Source organism: Pimephales promelas, chromosome 5 (genome assembly GCF_988280905.1).
Source record: "Pimephales promelas chromosome 5, fPimPro1.hap1.1, whole genome shotgun sequence".
Classification (NCBI taxonomy): domain Eukaryota; kingdom Metazoa; phylum Chordata; class Actinopteri; order Cypriniformes; family Leuciscidae; genus Pimephales; species Pimephales promelas.
The window spans coordinates 5,277,602-5,295,464 of NC_142773.1; the positions used below are offsets into that span (position 1 = coordinate 5,277,602).

The window sequence follows — 17,863 nt, forward strand, 5'->3', positions numbered from 1 at the left end:
GTCTTAACCACTCGGCCACCTCGTCACTCGCCTGCGTGTGTTGCCCGAAGCTGGGCTGTGGTGTGTTTCTGCCGCTATATTAAGGATGACTTTGCTAAACATGGCAGGCCGGGTACATTGAACGGCTTTGCCAGGCACACTTGGCTCTCTGAAAACGCTAAAGACATCAAACGACGAGGATGGGATTCGAACCCACGCGTGCAGAGCACAATGGATTAGCAGTCCATCGCCTTAACCACTCGGCCACCTCGTCACTCGACCAAACCTGTTTTCCCGAAGCTGGGCAGTGGTGTGTTTCGGCAGCTATTTTAAGGATGATGTTGTTAAAGTTGGCAGCAAGGTTCTTTGAATGGCTTTGCCAGGCGCACTTTGCTCTCTCGTCACATTCAGCTAAAGCTCGCCTTGAGGGGCACCTGTGCGGTTGACGTGTTCACTACATTTTCTCTCTGTTTCTGCAGCTATATTAAGGATGATGTCGCTAAATTTGGCAGGTAGGGTACATTGAACGGCTTTGCCAGGCGCACTCGTCTCTCTCGAAACACTAAACACATCAAACGACGAGGATGGGATTCGAACCCACGCGTGCAGAGCACAATGGATTAGCAGTACATCGCCTTAACCACTCGGCCACCTCGTCACTCTCCAGCATGTGTTGCCCGAAGCTGGGCTGTGGTGTGTTTCTGCCGCTATATTAAGGATGACTTTGCTAAACATGGCAGGCCGGGTACATTGAACGGCTTTGCCAGGCACACTTCGCTCTCTGAAAACGCTTAAGACATCAAACGACGAGGATGGGATTCGAACCCACGCGTGCAGAGCACAATGGATTAGCAGTACATCGCCTTAACCACTCGGCCACCTCGTCACTCTCCTGCATGTGTTGCCCGAAGCTGGGCTGTGGTGTGTTTCTGCCGCTATATTAAGGATGACTTTGCTAAACATGGCAGGCCGGGTACATTGAACGGCTTTGCCAGGCACACTTGGCTCTCTGAAAACGCTAAAGACATCAAACGACGAGGATGGGATTCGAACCCACGCGTGCAGAGCACAATGGATTAGCAGTCCATCGCCTTAACCACTCGGCCACCTCGTCACTCGACCAGACCTGTTTTCCCGAAGCTGGGCAGTGGTGTGTTTCGGCAGCTATTTTAAGGATGATGTTGTTAAAGTTGGCAGCAAGGTTCTTTGAATGGCTTTGCCAGGCGCACTTTGCTCTCTCGACACATTCAGCTAAAGCTCGCCTTGAGGGGCACCTGTGCGGTTGACGTGTTCACTACATTTTCTCTCTGTTTCTGCAGCTATATTAAGGATGATGTCGCTAAATTTGGCAGGTAGGGTACATTGAACGGCTTTGCCAGGCGCACTTGGCTCTCTGAAAACACTAAAGACATCAAACGACGAGGATGGTATTCAAACCCACGTGTGCACAACACAACATAATAGCAGTCCATCACCTAACCACTCGGCCACCTCGCCACAACCTTTTGGATGTTGGAAGTAGTAATTTGGTGCTTTTCAACCCCATCTCATTAACATGATGGAGATACAGTTCACCATATTGTGTTGGAAATGGTTTGGCTGATGAGAGAGGTAACCCTTCGACTGACCTGCAAGGAGCATTGGGTTCTATGGGTTAGGAGACTCACAACTGTTTTGATAGAGGGAGATCTGCTTATGTTTCATTTGTGTGCTGCTTCTGATTTGTTGGAAAGAACCTAGAGAGAACGCCTGGGTCGAGAAAAAGGCAGCATAGCTTGCATTGGACCTCTCTCAGAATATGTTTGCAGTGTGCACTCTTCATTATCCTACCCAACCTCGTAGGGAGCTCGTGGAATCGATCCCGAACTCAAACATATTCTTGGACATTGAGCTTTATAACTCCGCCCCTTTGCTACCAGGATCCACAATTCTCTCCCCACAAAATTAGAAAGCAGCGCATTTTTTGTTCTTTGAGTGAAGAGATAACAATGATAAAACCTTTTTGTGCACATACCTCACCTGTTTCGTAGACACACCATGCAGCCGTCAGTGCCCAAAAGCTTATTACATGGCAGTTTAAAGCTTGATACCACCCTGTCGTTCCATGTCCAAATAAAAGCACAGAAAACGCTGCTCCTTTTGCCGGCATTCTTTCGCAGAGGCAATATCGTAGTCTATGAGGTTTATCCGAGACGTGATCTTTGCTGGTTGAAAACTTTACCCAATACCCCGCTGGGATGACTTGAAATATAGTCAGCCTTGGCAATTTTTGACGGTCTCTTAGGAGGCTTTGAGACTTGTTGAAAGAACAGAATTGTGCTTTCGCTCCTTGAAAGTGCTGCATTCACTGTGACGGCGAAGACATGAGCTTGAAGACGGTTGGTGTAGTCAGTATTTGGACCTCCCTTAGAATGTGTTTTTGTTTTTATAAAGGTCATATCCATGCAACAGGGGCCTTCTTGTTTTGATCCTGTCCTCGACAATGTTTTCAGAAATGAACAGGTGCTTTTTCTGCAGCTACAATTAAAATGAAATTCAGCTAAAGCTTGCCTTGAGGGGCACCCCTGCAGTTGACCTGTTCGCTAGGCTCTCTGTTTCTGCAGCTATTTTAAGGATGACGTCGTTAAAGTTGGCAGCAAGGTCCTTTGCCAGCCGCACTTGTCTCTCTCGAAACACTAAACACATCAAACGACAAGGATGGAATTCGAACCCACGCGTGCAGAGCACAATCGATTAGCAGTCCATCGCCTTAACCACTCGGCCACCTCGTCACTCGCCTGCATGTGTTGCCCGAAGCTGGGCTGTGGTGTGTTTCTGCCGCTATATTAAGGATGACTTTGCTAAACATGGCAGGCCGGGTACATTGAACGGCTTTGCCAGGCACACTTGGCTCTCTGAAAACACTAAAGACATCAAACGACGAGGATGGGATTCGAACCCACGCGTGCAGAGCACAATGGATTAGCAGTCCATCGCCTTAACCACTCGGCCAAAAATGGGGCAAAAGGGACTGCCCGGCGGGGGGGAAAAAAGAAAAGAGAGAGGAAAGAGGGGGGGGGGGGAAAGAGAAAAAGAAAAGGAGAAAAAATGAGCAAAACGTACACATATATAAATTTGTATCTACTTTCTGTCCTTGTTTACACACAGTTTTGCACTTTTTGCAAGGTTTATCATCACTTTAATTTCTTGTCTCTTGCGGGATTCGAACCTATGCCATGGCAATATCGCTTGCATCTTCGCATTCCGGAAGTACTAAATACAATGCATTTGGGGTAACGTAGTCATTTTTAACACAGGAACTCTTTTCCATATAAATCATCACAGTAATAACCCTGTGATTATGCAGTTATGGACATGTATGCATTTAAAGCAAAGAGTGTTTTGTGAATAAATGTAAAATGATTCTGCAAGTAATTCTGGCTTTAGTTTTAACAATCACATTCAATGGTCCTGGTATTCAAGAGGAAAATAAATAAAAACGTGTAGTCTGTTCTTGGCTCAAAATTATTAAACTTTATTGTAATAGACAGACAACAGAGACAGACAGAGACAAACAACAGAGAGATTTATAGACAAATGAGAGAGAGACAAGTTATACAAGATTATACACTCTTCCTCCAGTCATCCAGGGTCAGTCCTGATGCTGGGCAGTACCACCGCCCCTTCATCTGGGTGTGTCCAGTTCTTTTATTTTTTTCCTGGCCACACCCCTTGCAGGTGTAATGGTAGTTTTCTTTTGTCAGCCTCTTCCGTGGCGGTTCCCCCCTTGACACAAGCTCCTCATCCTCCTGGGCAGCTTTATTCAGCCTCCAGGCACGTTGCCTAGGCTGGGATGGAAGGGACTCTGGAGGAGCTTGCTGCAATGGAGAAGCATGCGGGTATGGAGGAGCATGCAGGTATGGAGGAGCATGCGAATATGAAGGAGCATGCGCATATGGAGGAGCATATGGATATGGAGGAGCATACGGATATGGTGGAGCATACGGATATGGAGGAGCATATGGATATGGAGGAGCATACGCAAATGGAGGAGCTTGCTGCAACGGAGGAGCTTGCTGGGATGGAGGAGCTTGCTGGAAAGGAGGAGCTGGCCCAAATTGTGGAGGGAACTGGGGAGGTGGAGATGGCGGAGAGAACACAGGCTTACTTGCTGCTAGAGTGCGCTGGCGGGGGAAAGCTTCCCCCTCGTGGTTTTCAGGCTCCTCAAATGTCATCACTTCATGTGCATGTTGCACAGGGGCAGCTGGAAGTGAGTTTATTGCAGGGAGAGGCTCCTTGGCCAGGTGGAGCTGTTTGGGAAGTACAGTGCCTTGCAGCAGCATGTCCCTGTCCTTCCTTTTATCCCTCCTTAGCAGCCTACAAGACAAACATTAATTATTTTATACATGTAAGCCTGTCCTCCCTCTCTAAGGTTATTACATACTTTCTAACAAGCATGCAGGTGGATGTTTTTCTTAAGGTTAAATCTTTATATACTGTCTTGACTGTATGGGAAAGGTAAATGAAATAACACAAACCATGAAGAGACTGTGGTGTTGTTAACCGGCACCAGAACCAGGTTCGTCTGGTCCAGGACAACCCTGCTGTCCTCCAGCAGCTGTTTGATGTGGCTGTAGACGCTGACAATGGACTGAGGGATGGGCATGGTTTTCCCCTTTGTGTCCTTTGGCCTGTTGCGTGACTGCTCAAACTCTTTGGCAAGTCTGAGGCAAACACACTCACTGACCCTGTGTACTTCGGGGTCCTGCGCTGCTTGGCCGTGAGTCATGTATAGTCTATGGGAGAGAAGGATGATATGATCTGGACTGTGAACAAGGATGTAAAGTGATGAAGAACCAAGATACAATGTCAATAGGCATTGATTGCAATAAAATCATTTTCACTTAATAAATATGTTTCACAGTGACATGTGCTGTCTCTTAATCAATTATTTGTATTTAACCAAAATGATAGCAAATTGTGGTCAAGCACCTCTCTGCCGCCTGCTGTCCGGGAGCAGAGCCACTCGGCTTCCTGGGTGCTCTCCACGGTCCTCCTGACGCACATGCTTTTTTCCTAGCCTTCTGGGTGTACCTAAACGGTGAAAGAGACATCCATATGCTTCATTCATTCCATGGAATGTTTAATTACTATTTTAATTACTATTTTGTACCTTGAAGGTGTCTTGTCCATGGCATGGAGAGCTATGTACAGGTGGACAATGTCCGTCTCCTCCTTGGCTGACAAGGCGGTGATGGTACGATTCAAGCCAACTAGGTAGGCTACAAGGGCATCAACTGCCTCCCATCCCACAACGCCCCTCGAGTCACATTGGCTGGTCTGAAAAGTGATAAGTGAAAAAAACTAACAAAAAACAACAACAACCAAATAAATGTACTCTCTTGTCTCTAAAATGTGAGTAATGCTGATTTTACATTCATTTATCTTATTAAAATGAAACCACATTTACTTCAGTGAAATATTGTGTTTTTGAGTAAGGTGTTACGGAAAGTGTTACTGACCTCCGTGATGAGGGGTCCGGGTTCAGTGTCATCCGCCACAGCACTTGGGGGATCACCAACCCCTATCTCAGCTGACTGGCAGACAATGTCAAGCGTGCTGATGGTGTCATCTAGCTCATCCTCCTCCTCAAGCACCTGCGATGGGATTTCAGAGACCTGCGATGGAGCCAGCAGGTCACCTCTGTTGGTCTGGGCCAATAAATATTCCACTGCTATGCGCTCGCCTGTAACCAGCACTGTTAGACCTTACCAGGTTTTTTTACAGTAAAATACTGGCAACACTGTTGCCAGTTATTTACTGTAGAAATGCACTAAAACTCAAGTTAACTAAAAAAAATAGAACTTATTAGTTTTAGTGCATTTTTACAGTAAATAACTGGCAACAGTGTTGCCAGTTATTTACTGTAAAAATGCACTAAAACTCGAGTTAACTAACTTAACTTGCAGAAACAAACTTAAAAGAATCAACTAAATGTATAATGCATTAATAATGTGAGCAAGGTATTATTGTGAACTTATATAATTAGAAACAACAAAAATTAACTTTTGTAATTAAAGAGATTTCTACTGGATTCTGCAACTAACACAGACAGTGCCTTTTAAATAAAGCAACATGCAGCACATCATCAATGTTTGTAGATCTTCTCCTGGACTGAAGCTCAGGCTCTACTCTTTAGCACAACGGTGACCCAAAAAACAAGATTTTACAGTAAACTACTGGCAACAGTGTTGCCAGTATAAACCTGTTTTATAACTTACAGTTTATTACTGTTAAAATACATTTTGTGGGAGTGTCTTTTTATCTTACACTGTTAACCCTTTCAACTCCACAGGAAAATCCACACTAAAAAAGGTAAAAAGTAACATTGATGCAGTGTTGCAGTGAGATAATTAAGGGAATATGTAAGTGATTGTTGAGCATGAACACCTGCTGTTAACAAGCAGAATCACTGAAGGAAAGAGGAACAACAAGAACAGAAAATAGAGAAACACAAGAACTACAACTAACTTCAGCCATTACACATTATTACACTTATTATTAACCAGTATGGCTTTATTTCTGACATACATCTATAGAAGATGTTGTTGAGATGTTTAATTCAAAATGTTTGGTTTGAAGTTACCATTATAGAGATCAGTGTTTGCTTTAGTTGGTCTGCTGATGCTGTAGCATGAGATTTTCTTTTCGAGTTGTGTTTTGTGCAAGTCACACTTGTGCAGACACAGTTTAGTAATGATTTGATTTGTCAAAATAATTATGTAAATCATCATATTGTCTGTTCATTTAGTAAAAAAATTCATTTTCACTCATTCAGAGTTTAATCCTCAACCAAAAGTGTTGCATTACCACCACTGTGAAAACATAGCAATAAATTATGACTCATTTTTTAACACATCATACATAAACAGAAAAAGAGCTACATATTCTTGCAGAACCACAAAGATATCAAAATTTAGCACATTAATCTCAACGATGGTGGCAGTATATATTTTTTTATTCATGCAGCAATGCATGCTGGGAGTTTTATACTATCCTGGAACCCAGCATGCACTGCTGCATGAAACTTTTGAATGTTACCATTAATGAGATGAATATTGTAATTGTTGATGTCTGTGTGTGTCTGATACAGGCATGATATTATTGTAATGTTTTATATGATTATAATATTATTCAGAAGACATGATTAACCAACATATCAATTTCATGTTGTAGATTCACAGATTTATTTTGTACTCCTCATTTAATGTAAGTTTCATATTATAAACCCATATATTCAAAGAGAATACACAGGAAAGATCTGAAAATCAGACAAATCTAAAATGATCATGACATCATCACAAAAGCCAATAACACCAGATCAACTTCCTCTTGACTTTTCTTGCTACAACAAATGTGTTTTAAAACTCACTGTTACAGCAGTCAGAAAAAGATGAATGTAATAAGTCCAGGGACAAGAGACCTACTAAAGCAAACACTTATCTCCATTATGGTGACAAAAAACTTTATTATTAATTAAATCTCTGTTAATTCTCAACAAGAACTTTTGTACATGTATGAAATAAATAATGTTAAACTGGTTTGTAAACTGTTTTCACACTCTGTGTTGCTGGAAGTCAGTTGTAGATCTTGTGTTTCTCTTTTTCAGTTCTTGTTTCTCTGTCCTTCAGTGATTCTGCTTATCATGTGTTCATCAGTGTCTCAATTCACTCACTTCTTTTCATTCAAGTGGACTATATTAGTGAACTAATGTAGGGAGTAGTGAATGATGGTATAGGGTGTGAATGTGATTATGAACACAGTCTGAGTGTCGATTGTTAATTCACAGTATATTCCTGTAGGCTAGTTTTGTTTTCTACGGTATATTACTGTTTTAATGGAAAATGGTATGATAGTGTCAGAATTTGGCCTGTTGCCAGTATTTTACTGTAAAAAACCTGGTAAGGTCTAACAGTGAGTATAAAACACAAAGATTAAGAAAGGACATACATACATACACACATACATATCCTACATGAATAGTACAATCTTCAGACCCAAGAAATGCATGTCCTCTGAGTAGGGGGGTGCCTAAGAAAAAGAGGAGGAGGGGATGTAATACTCTGGTCAACCAGTGTTGCTCTGTGATCTCTCTTACCAGTAGATTTTCCGGGTAGAGTGATCTCTGGCACCAGAGCACAACCATGGACGCGCTGGCTTAAGTTATTAAGTTGGGACATCAAGTGAACATCAAAGCTTCTAAGGGTTGAGGCCCCCTCCACATCTACTGCCTCCTTGGCCCGGCCCATGTTCCATCTTGATGCCCCCTCCAGCATATACATTTGCATGTGTACACTGTTAGACCTTACCAGGTTTTTTTTACAGTAAAATACTGGCAACACTGTTGCCAGTTGTTTACTGTAGAAATGCACTAAAACTCGAGTTAACTAAAAAAAAAATAAAACTTATTAGCTTTAGTGCATTTTCACAGTAAATAACTGGCAACAGTGTTGCCAGTTATTTACTGTAAAAATGGACTAAAACTCGAGTTAACTAATTTCATTTGCAGAAACCAACTTAAAAGAATCAACTAAATTTATAATGCATTAATAATGTGAGCAAGGTATTATTGTAAACTTATTTAATTAGAAACAACAAAAATTAACTTTTGTAAATAAAGACATTTACACCGGATTCTGCAACTAACACAGACAGTGCCTTTTAAACAAAGCAACATGCAGCATATCATCAATGTTTGTAGATCTTCTCCTGGACTGAAGCACAGGCTCTACTCTTCAGCACAATGGTGACCCAAAAAACAAGATTTTACAGTAAACTACTGGCAACAGTGTTGCCAGTATAAACCTGTTTTATAACTTACAGTTTATTACTGTTAAAATACATTTTGTGGGAGTGTATTTTTATCTTACACTGTTAACCCTTTCAACCCCACAGGAAAATCCACACTACAAAGAGTAAAAATTAACATTGATGCAGTGTTGCAGTGAGATAATTAAGGGAATATGTAAGTGATTGTTGAGCATGAACACCTGCCCTGCGTCCCAATTCGCATACTATCCGTCCTAAATAGTATTCGAAAATAGAATTAGTACGTCCCAAATCGTAGTATGTTGAAATGAGTGTTTCAAAAAAACCCGGATGGTCTACTTTTTCCGGTCAGAATCCGAAGTGTAGATCGATGCACACTCTAACGGCTGATATTGCCCACAAACCATTGCGCGTTGGACGAGGATTCGGTTAGAACTACAAACACGAGTAAAAAGTGTTAAAAAAAAACTACAGACATGTAGTCGAAACGGAGGACGCGCGAGTCCCCGCGGTTGTGTAGAGAGGTTTAGATAAAGAGCTTTGAGTGATTCATTATCAGTATCTAACCTGACGAAAATGAATTTATTCAATGTTGTACACATTGCATTTGCAGCAGCATTGTGAACTTTTGTAAAGACACGTTTAGCCATTATGTTTTAAATGCATCATTATATTCAAATTGCAAACACACGAGGAGAGCATGAAAGACCCGCAACTGGCAGATGAACGCCCTCTCCGAAACGGTAGGAAATAAAATTAGATAGAATGGAGGATTTTAACTGTGACAAGATGATTGACAGGGCAGTACGGTGACAGGATGCAACGCAGCACGCGACAGAGCTGTCCGTTAAAGATGACGTGATAGTATGTCCCAAAGCTTGCCTACTCTTTTGCTACACACTCAAAAGTATGTACTTTTTCCTCACAAAAAGAGTACATACTTTTAGGACGTAGTATAAGTAAGCGAATTGGGACGCAGCACTGCTGTTAACAAGCAGAATCACTGAAGGAAAGAGGAACAACAAGAACAGAAAATAGAGAAACACAAGAACTACAACTGACTTCAGCCATTACACATTATTACACTTATTATTAACATGTATGGCTTTATTTCTGTCATACATCTATAGAAGATTTTGTTGAGATGTTTAATTAAAAATGTTTGGCTTGAAGTTACCATCATAGAGATCAGTGTTTGCTTTAGTTGGTCTGCTGACGCTGTAACACGAGATTTTCTTTAGACGCTGTGTTTAAGCAAGTCACACTTGTGCAGACATACAGTTTAGTAATGATTTGATTTGTCAAAATATGGCAATCATCATATGGTCTGTTCATTTACTAAATAATTCATTTTCACTCGTTCAGAGTTTCAATCTGAATCTCAACCAAAAGTGTTACATTACCACCACCGTAAAACCACAGCAATTAATTACGACTATTTGTTTTTAACATATCATACATAAACCAAAAACAGCGTTACAGCGCTGTTGAAACACCAATATATCAAAATTTAGCACATTCATCTCAGTAATGGTGGCAATTTCTTTTTTATTCATGCAGCAGTGCAAGCTGGGAGTTTTATACAATCCTGGAACCCAGCATGCACTGCTGCATGAAACTTTTGAATGTTACCGTTGTTGAGATGAATATTATAATTGTTGATGTCTGTGTGTGTCTGACTTGAGCAGGATATTATTTAAATGTTTTATGTGATTACAATAGTATTAAGAAGACATAATTTAACCAACATATTGATTTCATGTTGTAGATTCTCAGATTTATTTTATTACCATAACTTAATGTAAGTTTCATATTAAGTACCCATTTATTCTAAGAGTATAAACCAGAAAGATCTGAAAATCAGACATATCCAGAATGATCATGACATCATCACAAAAGCCAATAACACCAGATCAATTTCCTCTTGACTTTTTCTTGCTACAACAAATGTGTTTTAAAACTCACTGTTACAGCAGTCAGAAAGAGATAAATGTCACAAGTCCAGAGATAAGAGACCTACTAAAGCAAATACTAATCTCCATTATGGTGACAAAAAACTTTATTATTAATTAAATCTCTGTTAATTCTCAACAAGAACTTTTGTACATGTATGAAATAAATAATGTTAAACTGGTTTGTAAACTGTTTTCACACTCAGTGTTGCTAGAAGTCAGTTGTAGATCTTGTGTTTCTCTTTCTCAGTTCTTGTTTCTCTGTCCTTCAGTGATTCTGCTTATCAGGTGTTCATCAGTGTCTCAATTCACTCACTTCTTTTCATTCAAGTGGACTATATTAGTGAACTAATGTAGGGAATAGTGAATGAGGGTATAGGGTGTGATTAGGAACACAGTCTCTGAGTGTTGACTTTGAGAGCTGTTAATTCACAGTATATTCCTGTAGGCTAGTTGTGTTTTCTACGGTATATTACTGTTTTAATGGAAAATGGTATGATAGTGTCAGAATTTGGCCTGTTGCCAGTATTTTACTGTAATAAACCTGGTAAGGTCTAACAGTGTACAGCATTGCACCGCCAGCCTAAGAAACAAAATACTAATTTTTTATTTGTTCATTATTATTAACCATTATTATAAAGTGAATACATATGAATACCCGACAGTGTTAATTGTGTTATTTTGAAAAATTACAACAAATAACATTTAAAAAATACATACAATACAGTATTTCTTGATGCAAATGTACCTGGGATAAAAGCACACTGATGTCGGTGAAAACTCTCCAGGGAGGAGGACCCCCTACCACACCTAAGGATGTCCAGCTCTTTGCCACCCTTCTGGAGTGTCCCCACCTTTGTGTACAGTGCAACACCTGGAGGGTCTTGGAGGCACCCCAGGTGCTTCTGCTGCACTTCCCACACGTGGCGCATGTTGTCATGGCTCACTAGACGCAGTCCTGTGGTGTCTGTCAGCTTCCACACTGATTCCAGCAGCCCTGAAATCATGCTCCGTATCTCTTCCACTCCACGCGTCCTCCTCCTGCAGTGTCTCTTCAGTTCCCCTGGGCTGATGGTGGCCATGAGTTGTTCTTCAGTGGGAGCATGTCTGCTGTGGCTGCTCTTCCACTCTGCTCTCTTGGCCTCCTTCAGGCGTTGCACATCCTCCTGGTCCCATTCAAAAATGCAGGAGGAAAGCTTTGCACAAAAGGTGCCATAGAGAGGGTGGTGTTCTGTAGTGAGCCCACAGTTAAAGCGTCTCATAAAATGGAAGCTGTCTAAGCGCACTGCAGACTTCCATGGGTGAAAGAGCTTAGCCACTGAAGACACACCTGTGAAAAACAACCATAATAACTTAGACCACAACACCTGTACTTACACCATAATTACGTAAACTCCCAATTCCCTGTACCACTTCTCCCACAAGTGGCATTTGTTTAACATACATGTATTTAATACACATGGTTCTAACAGTGTGTGTGTGTGTGTGTGTGTGAGAGAGAGAGAGAGAGAGAGAGAGAGAGAGAGAGAGAATTCACCCACCCGACTGGCTGCAGCAGTCTCGGTCGACATAGATGACCTCAGGTTCAGCTTGGCCCGCATTCTTGTACCGAGTGACGATGCCTTGGCACAACTCTTCTAACCCTGCACCTTCACCCGTCGTCAGAACACAGTTCAACACCTGGCCAAACTCATTTCCGATGTTTGACATCCATGCTGCACTGTCCCCGATCCTGCCAGCCAGCTTTTTGGTGATCTGTAAAACAAACAAAAACATTAAGAAGTAAAACAATTTCCTGTTTTGTTGTAATTATAAATGTTCTATTTTATATACTTTTTTACTGTTGAAACCCTAACCTTCTTTGTTGAATCCATTTTAAGAATTCTACCATAGGTAGAAGTGATCACTCCCTTCATCTCATCCACATGGCTGAGGATGTCATTGGAGTGGACCGTCTCGAACCATTGAGCAAGTGGAAGGGGCCTGAAGGGTGGCGGAGGAAGATACACAGCTGCAGAGGGGATGAAGGTAGCCATCTTCATGTGACGCTCACAGTCTGAGAGGTAGCGGATAGTCTGCCGTGCCCACTCCTCGCTGTGCGCTTCCGCTATTGCAGACTGGAGGTAGGAGGAACTGTTCCCACTGGTCCTTGGCTTAAGGAAAGTCATACATTTCCTGTCCAGAGCCAGCTGTGTTGTCAGGACAGCGGGGAACAGGCTCCTGTGTGCCACATCCACCTGCGAGAGTATCTCCTGGCTCCATGGGCAGACCGGCTGAGAGCACTTGCTGCAACGTGGATAGTCCCCTCCCACTAGGTAGTAGCGGCTATCTACATCAATCACCTCCCTGACCTTTCTGTAGATCCCGGAGCTGTTCATTTTACGGGAACATTGTGGGCATTTTAAAGGAATCCCCCACATCCTCATTGGTGCCCAGATGAACATTCTCTGACGGTAGTACCACCCAGGCTCAGGAGGAGATGGTTTGGGCTCCAGTGGGGGGTGAAACCAGCAGGCTTGGATTTTGGGTTTCAGCTGGCCTGTAGCCTCATATAAGCATTTTGCAATCCACACCTGATCTGCTTCCTTGACTACTCTCCGAAACTGCTCAGGAAGAAAACCTTTCCAGTTGTTTGAAGTAGGTTTTGAAGTTTGTGGAGTTGCAGTGTGGTTTGGCTTGGCTGAGCTACTTAATGGGGGGAGCAGAGATGGCGTTGTCTGTGATGGTACTGGTAGCACTTTTATAGTTGTAGTGCTTTTATAGTGCTTCTGTGGTGGCTTTTGAGGTGATGGCATTATGAATGCTGCATAGTGAACCTGTTGGATATGGTTCAAAAGACCAACAGTACCCTGCCCACATAGCAAACAGATCCGGAACGGATCTGCCGCGGAGGTAAGAACCAGGTCCGGAACGGAGTCCACTTGCACAGCGCAACGGATCCGGAACAGATCCGGATTGCGGATCCAGACTAGATCCGCAGCAGACCCTATCCGGATCCGATCTGGACCCGTTCATTTTGGAATGAAAACCTATCAGATCACTCATTCAAAACTAGTAATCTGGCCAAAACTACAAAAATATTTCAAATCTATTGGTGGGCCAACATTAGATAGACTGCCCACTAAACAACATGATGTCCAAAAGATGTCTTTTCAACGTCTTTGTCACAAAAGTCGGATGCTGAAAAGACGTCCAGGAGCCAGAATTAAAGTTTTTATGACGTGTTTTTTTGACGTGTTCTGCACGTCCGATGTAGACGTTCATCGAACCTTCGTACAAGTTTAAAAACTACGTCAAATGTGGCCATCGTGTTTAAAACTCATGTATATCAATGTCATTTCCTTACATTGTTTAGATGAGGTTTAGATGTTGATATGTTTCATTTTAAGAAACCATTGTGGTGATGAGTGTTTGCTTTAGTTGGGCTCTTGGTCCCAATTCTTCTTACTTTAACTTCTCTTTGGTTGTTGTAACTGTGTGTTTATATAACACTATTGTTGTTGCATAGTAAGCCAAGAAAGCTCCTTGTTGATGACAAAAACACAAAGCGAGCTTTTAATGATGTGTGTAGACTTTTGTCCTTATATCTGCTGTTTATAACCACATATTTTGTGGAACTGCGTTATTTGGACCAGCAACATTACAATTGTTGCTTATTTGAAGGTCAATAAAAATCATGTGTACTCAATGTTTTGAGCAAATATGTCACATAGTCACACACAGACATCACGATTTTGCATATGATTCTCAACAACGGTGACAACCAAAACAAAAAAAGCTTGGGAATCAAGGATTTTTTGTACTTTGAAAACTACCCATCATGCATTGCAGCATGAAGCTTTTTTTATTGTCACCGTTCTTGTGATACATACGCAAAATCTTGATGTATGTGTGTGACTATAAGGTAAATTTCCTAATAACATTGTTTAGCAAGCTTTTTTTTATTCACCTTCTAATAAGTGCTAATTTTAATGGTATACAAATAACACAGTTCCACAAAATAGGTGGTTATAAATGGCAGAAATAAAGACTAAAGTCTAAACACACAACATCAAACGCTCACTTTGTGACTCAGCAATGATAATCAACAAGCTGATGCCAGCATCTCACTTTTTCTTGGCTTTCTGTGCAACAACAATAGTGTTATACAAACACACAGTTACTACAACCAAAGTAAAGTTAAAGTAAGAAGAATTGGGACCAAGAGCCCAACTAAAGCAAACACTCATCACCACAATGGTTTCTTAAAATGAAACATATCAACATCTAAACCTCATCTAAACAATGTAAGGAAATGACATTGATATAAACATGAGTTTTAAACACGATGGCCACATTTGACCTAGTTTTTAAACTTGTACGAAGGTTTGATGAACGTCTACATCGGACGTGCAGAACACGTCAAAAAAAACACGTCATAAAAACTTTAATTCTGGCTCCTCAGTGGACGTCTTTTCAGCATCCGACTTTTGTGACAAAGACGTTGAAAAGACATCTTTTGGACATCATGTTGTTTAGTGGGCAGTCTATCTAATGTTGGCCCACCAGTAGATTTGAAATATTTTTGTAGTTTTGGCCAGATTACTAGTTTTGAATGAGTGATCTGATAGGTTTTCATTCCAAAATGAACGGGTCCAGATCGGATCCGGATAGGGTCTGCCGCGGATCTAGTCTGGATCCGCAATCCGGATCTGTTCCGGATCCGTTGCGCTGTGCAAGTGGACTCCGTTCCGGACCTGGTTCTTACCTCCGCGGCAGATCCGTTCCGGATCTGTTTGCTATGTGGGTGCACCTGTGCCCCACAGGTGTCACACATCTCATCCGTGTGGTGGTCAGACAGGTGCTCTGAAAATTTCTCTGCCTCCACAAGCTGGTTGCACTTGTAGCACTGCACACCCTGTCCTGCTACTGATGCTCTTGTGTCTGTGTCTCCTCTACCTGCCTCTATGTTGTCTCGGACTGCCCCTGCATCCATGTCTCCTCTCCTTGTCTCTGTGTCTCCTCTAACTGCCTCCGTGTTGTCTCGAACTGCCCCTGCCTCTGTGTCTCCTCTCCTTGCCTCCGTGTCTCCTCTACCTGCCTCCATGTTTTCTCGGACTGCCCCTGCATCCGTGTCTCCTCTACATGTCTGCATGCCTCCTCTCCCTAACTCCGCGCTGACTCGCCTCGTTTCTGTCTCAACTCCTCCTGTCTCACTGGACCCAGCACTTGACATATCTGCTGGCTTGTGGGGGGTACAAAAATCCTACACTACTAATTTTCTCCAGAATGGTACAAATATACTTACTGTTCAATAAATAAATCCACATGCTACAGACTTAAAATAGAATAATGTTTATTCAGACATGTTAAAAGGAAACTAGAAAAAACACAAAAAAAGCAAACAGGCTTTGAAAACATCAGGCATTGCTTCAAAATCATTAAAACCCACCACAGGAAAAAACAAACAAACAAACAATCAATTAGTAAATTAGCCGCTTTCCGACCAAGTAGTTACAGGAACTTAGTTATAGGAACTGTCCACTTCTAAACAGTTCTAAGAACTACTCTCCCCCAAACTCGGTTTTGCTGCTTGCGTTCGCACTGGCCAAGTGGCCATAGGAACTGGTAGGATGCAAGCACGGCGACGGTCTTACAACAAACCAGCATGGAGGAGGCTATTGCAATGTTCCTGGTTCCTGTTCTGCCTTGCCGGGACCTTAATAACGGAGAACGAACGACGGCGTTGAAAGATTGAGAAAGATTGCTTGAGTTCTGTACAGAGAAACACAGAAGACGACGGCTCCAGTATGGCAAGCCATTTTAGCCTAAATTGTACCCAGCCTTACTCGTCATTATTGCATTTTTACCAGTAAGAATTCAATTAGAGAGCTTTACAATTTAATTCCAACTAGTAGCAATTACAATATTGTAGATCTTTATTGTAAAATTATAGATCTCTCTAATTAAATTCGTACTAATAACAATTATGATTAGAGAGCTCTCTAATTTGATTTTTACTAGTAAGAATATAATTGCAGAGCTCTGCAATTCAATTCGAGAGCTCTTTAATGCAATTGTTACTAGTAACAATTCAATTAGAGAGCTCTACAATTCAATTCAACTGCAAAAGTTCCTCCGGTCGGAAAGCGGCTAATAATAGTAAATTTCACCTACCTTGTGGAACCCACATGAGCACCGAAGGCTTCTCCCAAACAGATCCTTAGTAGAATGGCTCTGCAGGGGGCAAGCATCAATTTTATCCAATGCCTTTTTCCATTTCTTGGCCCCTGGCCGTTTGCCAGTTGAAAAGTGGTATTGGCCCTGGGCATATTTTAAACAGATGTCCCTCCAGTAACTATCTGGCTTTCCTGTCTTAGTCATCTGCAAACATTAAATATAAAATGGGTTAATGTCAAGCTAGGATATGCGTGTAGACAGACAGAGGAAATTATACATGTCAAATACATAAATACATACATTTTTATACATGTATGTATGTATATATGTGTGTATGTGTATGCTTTACATTACTGTTTTATAATTGTTGAGAAGCAAATTGAAAATATATGTTTTAAAGGGTACTATATATAATTGAAAATATATATATAATAAATTAATAGGAAATGTATTATATATATATTTTATATAATAAATTAAAATATATAAAATCTATATATAATAAATTAATAAATGTATTATATTATAAAAATATAATAAATAAATTTATTATATTTTTAATCTATATATAATAAATTAATAGATCTGGACACATTTGTTTGTACCCGAGGGGATGAATCAAACTTGGCACAATAATTTCACATTTTAAGGCTTTTCCAGAAAAACTGGCAGAGTTTATATGGCAAATAAACAAATAAATACGTTATTACTGGTCTTCTTATTCTGTCATTGCCACCACAAGTTAACGTTAAGTTAGCTGCTACAGCGAGTATTGAACAGTATTTCTCCTCACAACACAGCTGTCTATGGGCATGAAATGTATGACTTTAGACGCTAAATGCTATAAATATTAGCATGTTTCCAAACCTTTTCCCCGTGTTTTGTGTTGTTGATGCGGAAGAAAAAATGACCGCCACTAAGCGATAACCGCGCCTACTCTTGCGTCACGCGTCATGTGACCTATA

The 17,863-nt window shown here is 41.3% G+C and overlaps 1 protein-coding gene and 1 non-coding gene across 2 annotated transcripts; one reads left to right on the top strand and one right to left on the bottom strand.

The window, feature by feature from the left end:
* Positions 1-2,126: 2,126 nt before the first annotated feature.
* LOC148980972 (U4 spliceosomal RNA) lies at positions 2,127-2,267 on the top strand. Its single transcript, XR_016168704.1, has one exon. It is a non-coding gene; the product is annotated as a U4 spliceosomal RNA (small nuclear RNA).
* A 1,314-nt stretch (positions 2,268-3,581) lies between these two features.
* LOC148980973 (uncharacterized) lies at positions 3,582-5,160 on the bottom strand. The gene is made up of 5 exons (XM_089131713.1): positions 5,132-5,160; positions 4,951-5,052; positions 4,497-4,754; positions 4,134-4,335; positions 3,582-4,034 (listed from the first exon to the last, which is right to left on the bottom strand). Exons 1-5 carry the CDS (start codon positions 5,149-5,151, stop codon positions 3,582-3,584), a joined length of 1,035 nt encoding a protein of 344 aa, XP_088987839.1. The 5' UTR covers positions 5,152-5,160.
* Positions 5,161-17,863: the final 12,703 nt, after the last annotated feature.

Coding starts and splice junctions, on each gene's coding strand:
- LOC148980973 (XM_089131713.1), bottom strand. CDS start 5,151: ATGGACAAGACACCTTCAAG. Junction 5,053..5,131: donor ATGGACAAGACACCTTCAAG/GTACAAAATAGT, acceptor TTCACCGTTTAG/GTACACCCAGAAGGCTAGGA. Junction 4,336..4,496: donor AACACCACAGTCTCTTCATG/GTTTGTGTTATT, acceptor TTTGTCTTGTAG/GCTGCTAAGGAGGGATAAAA.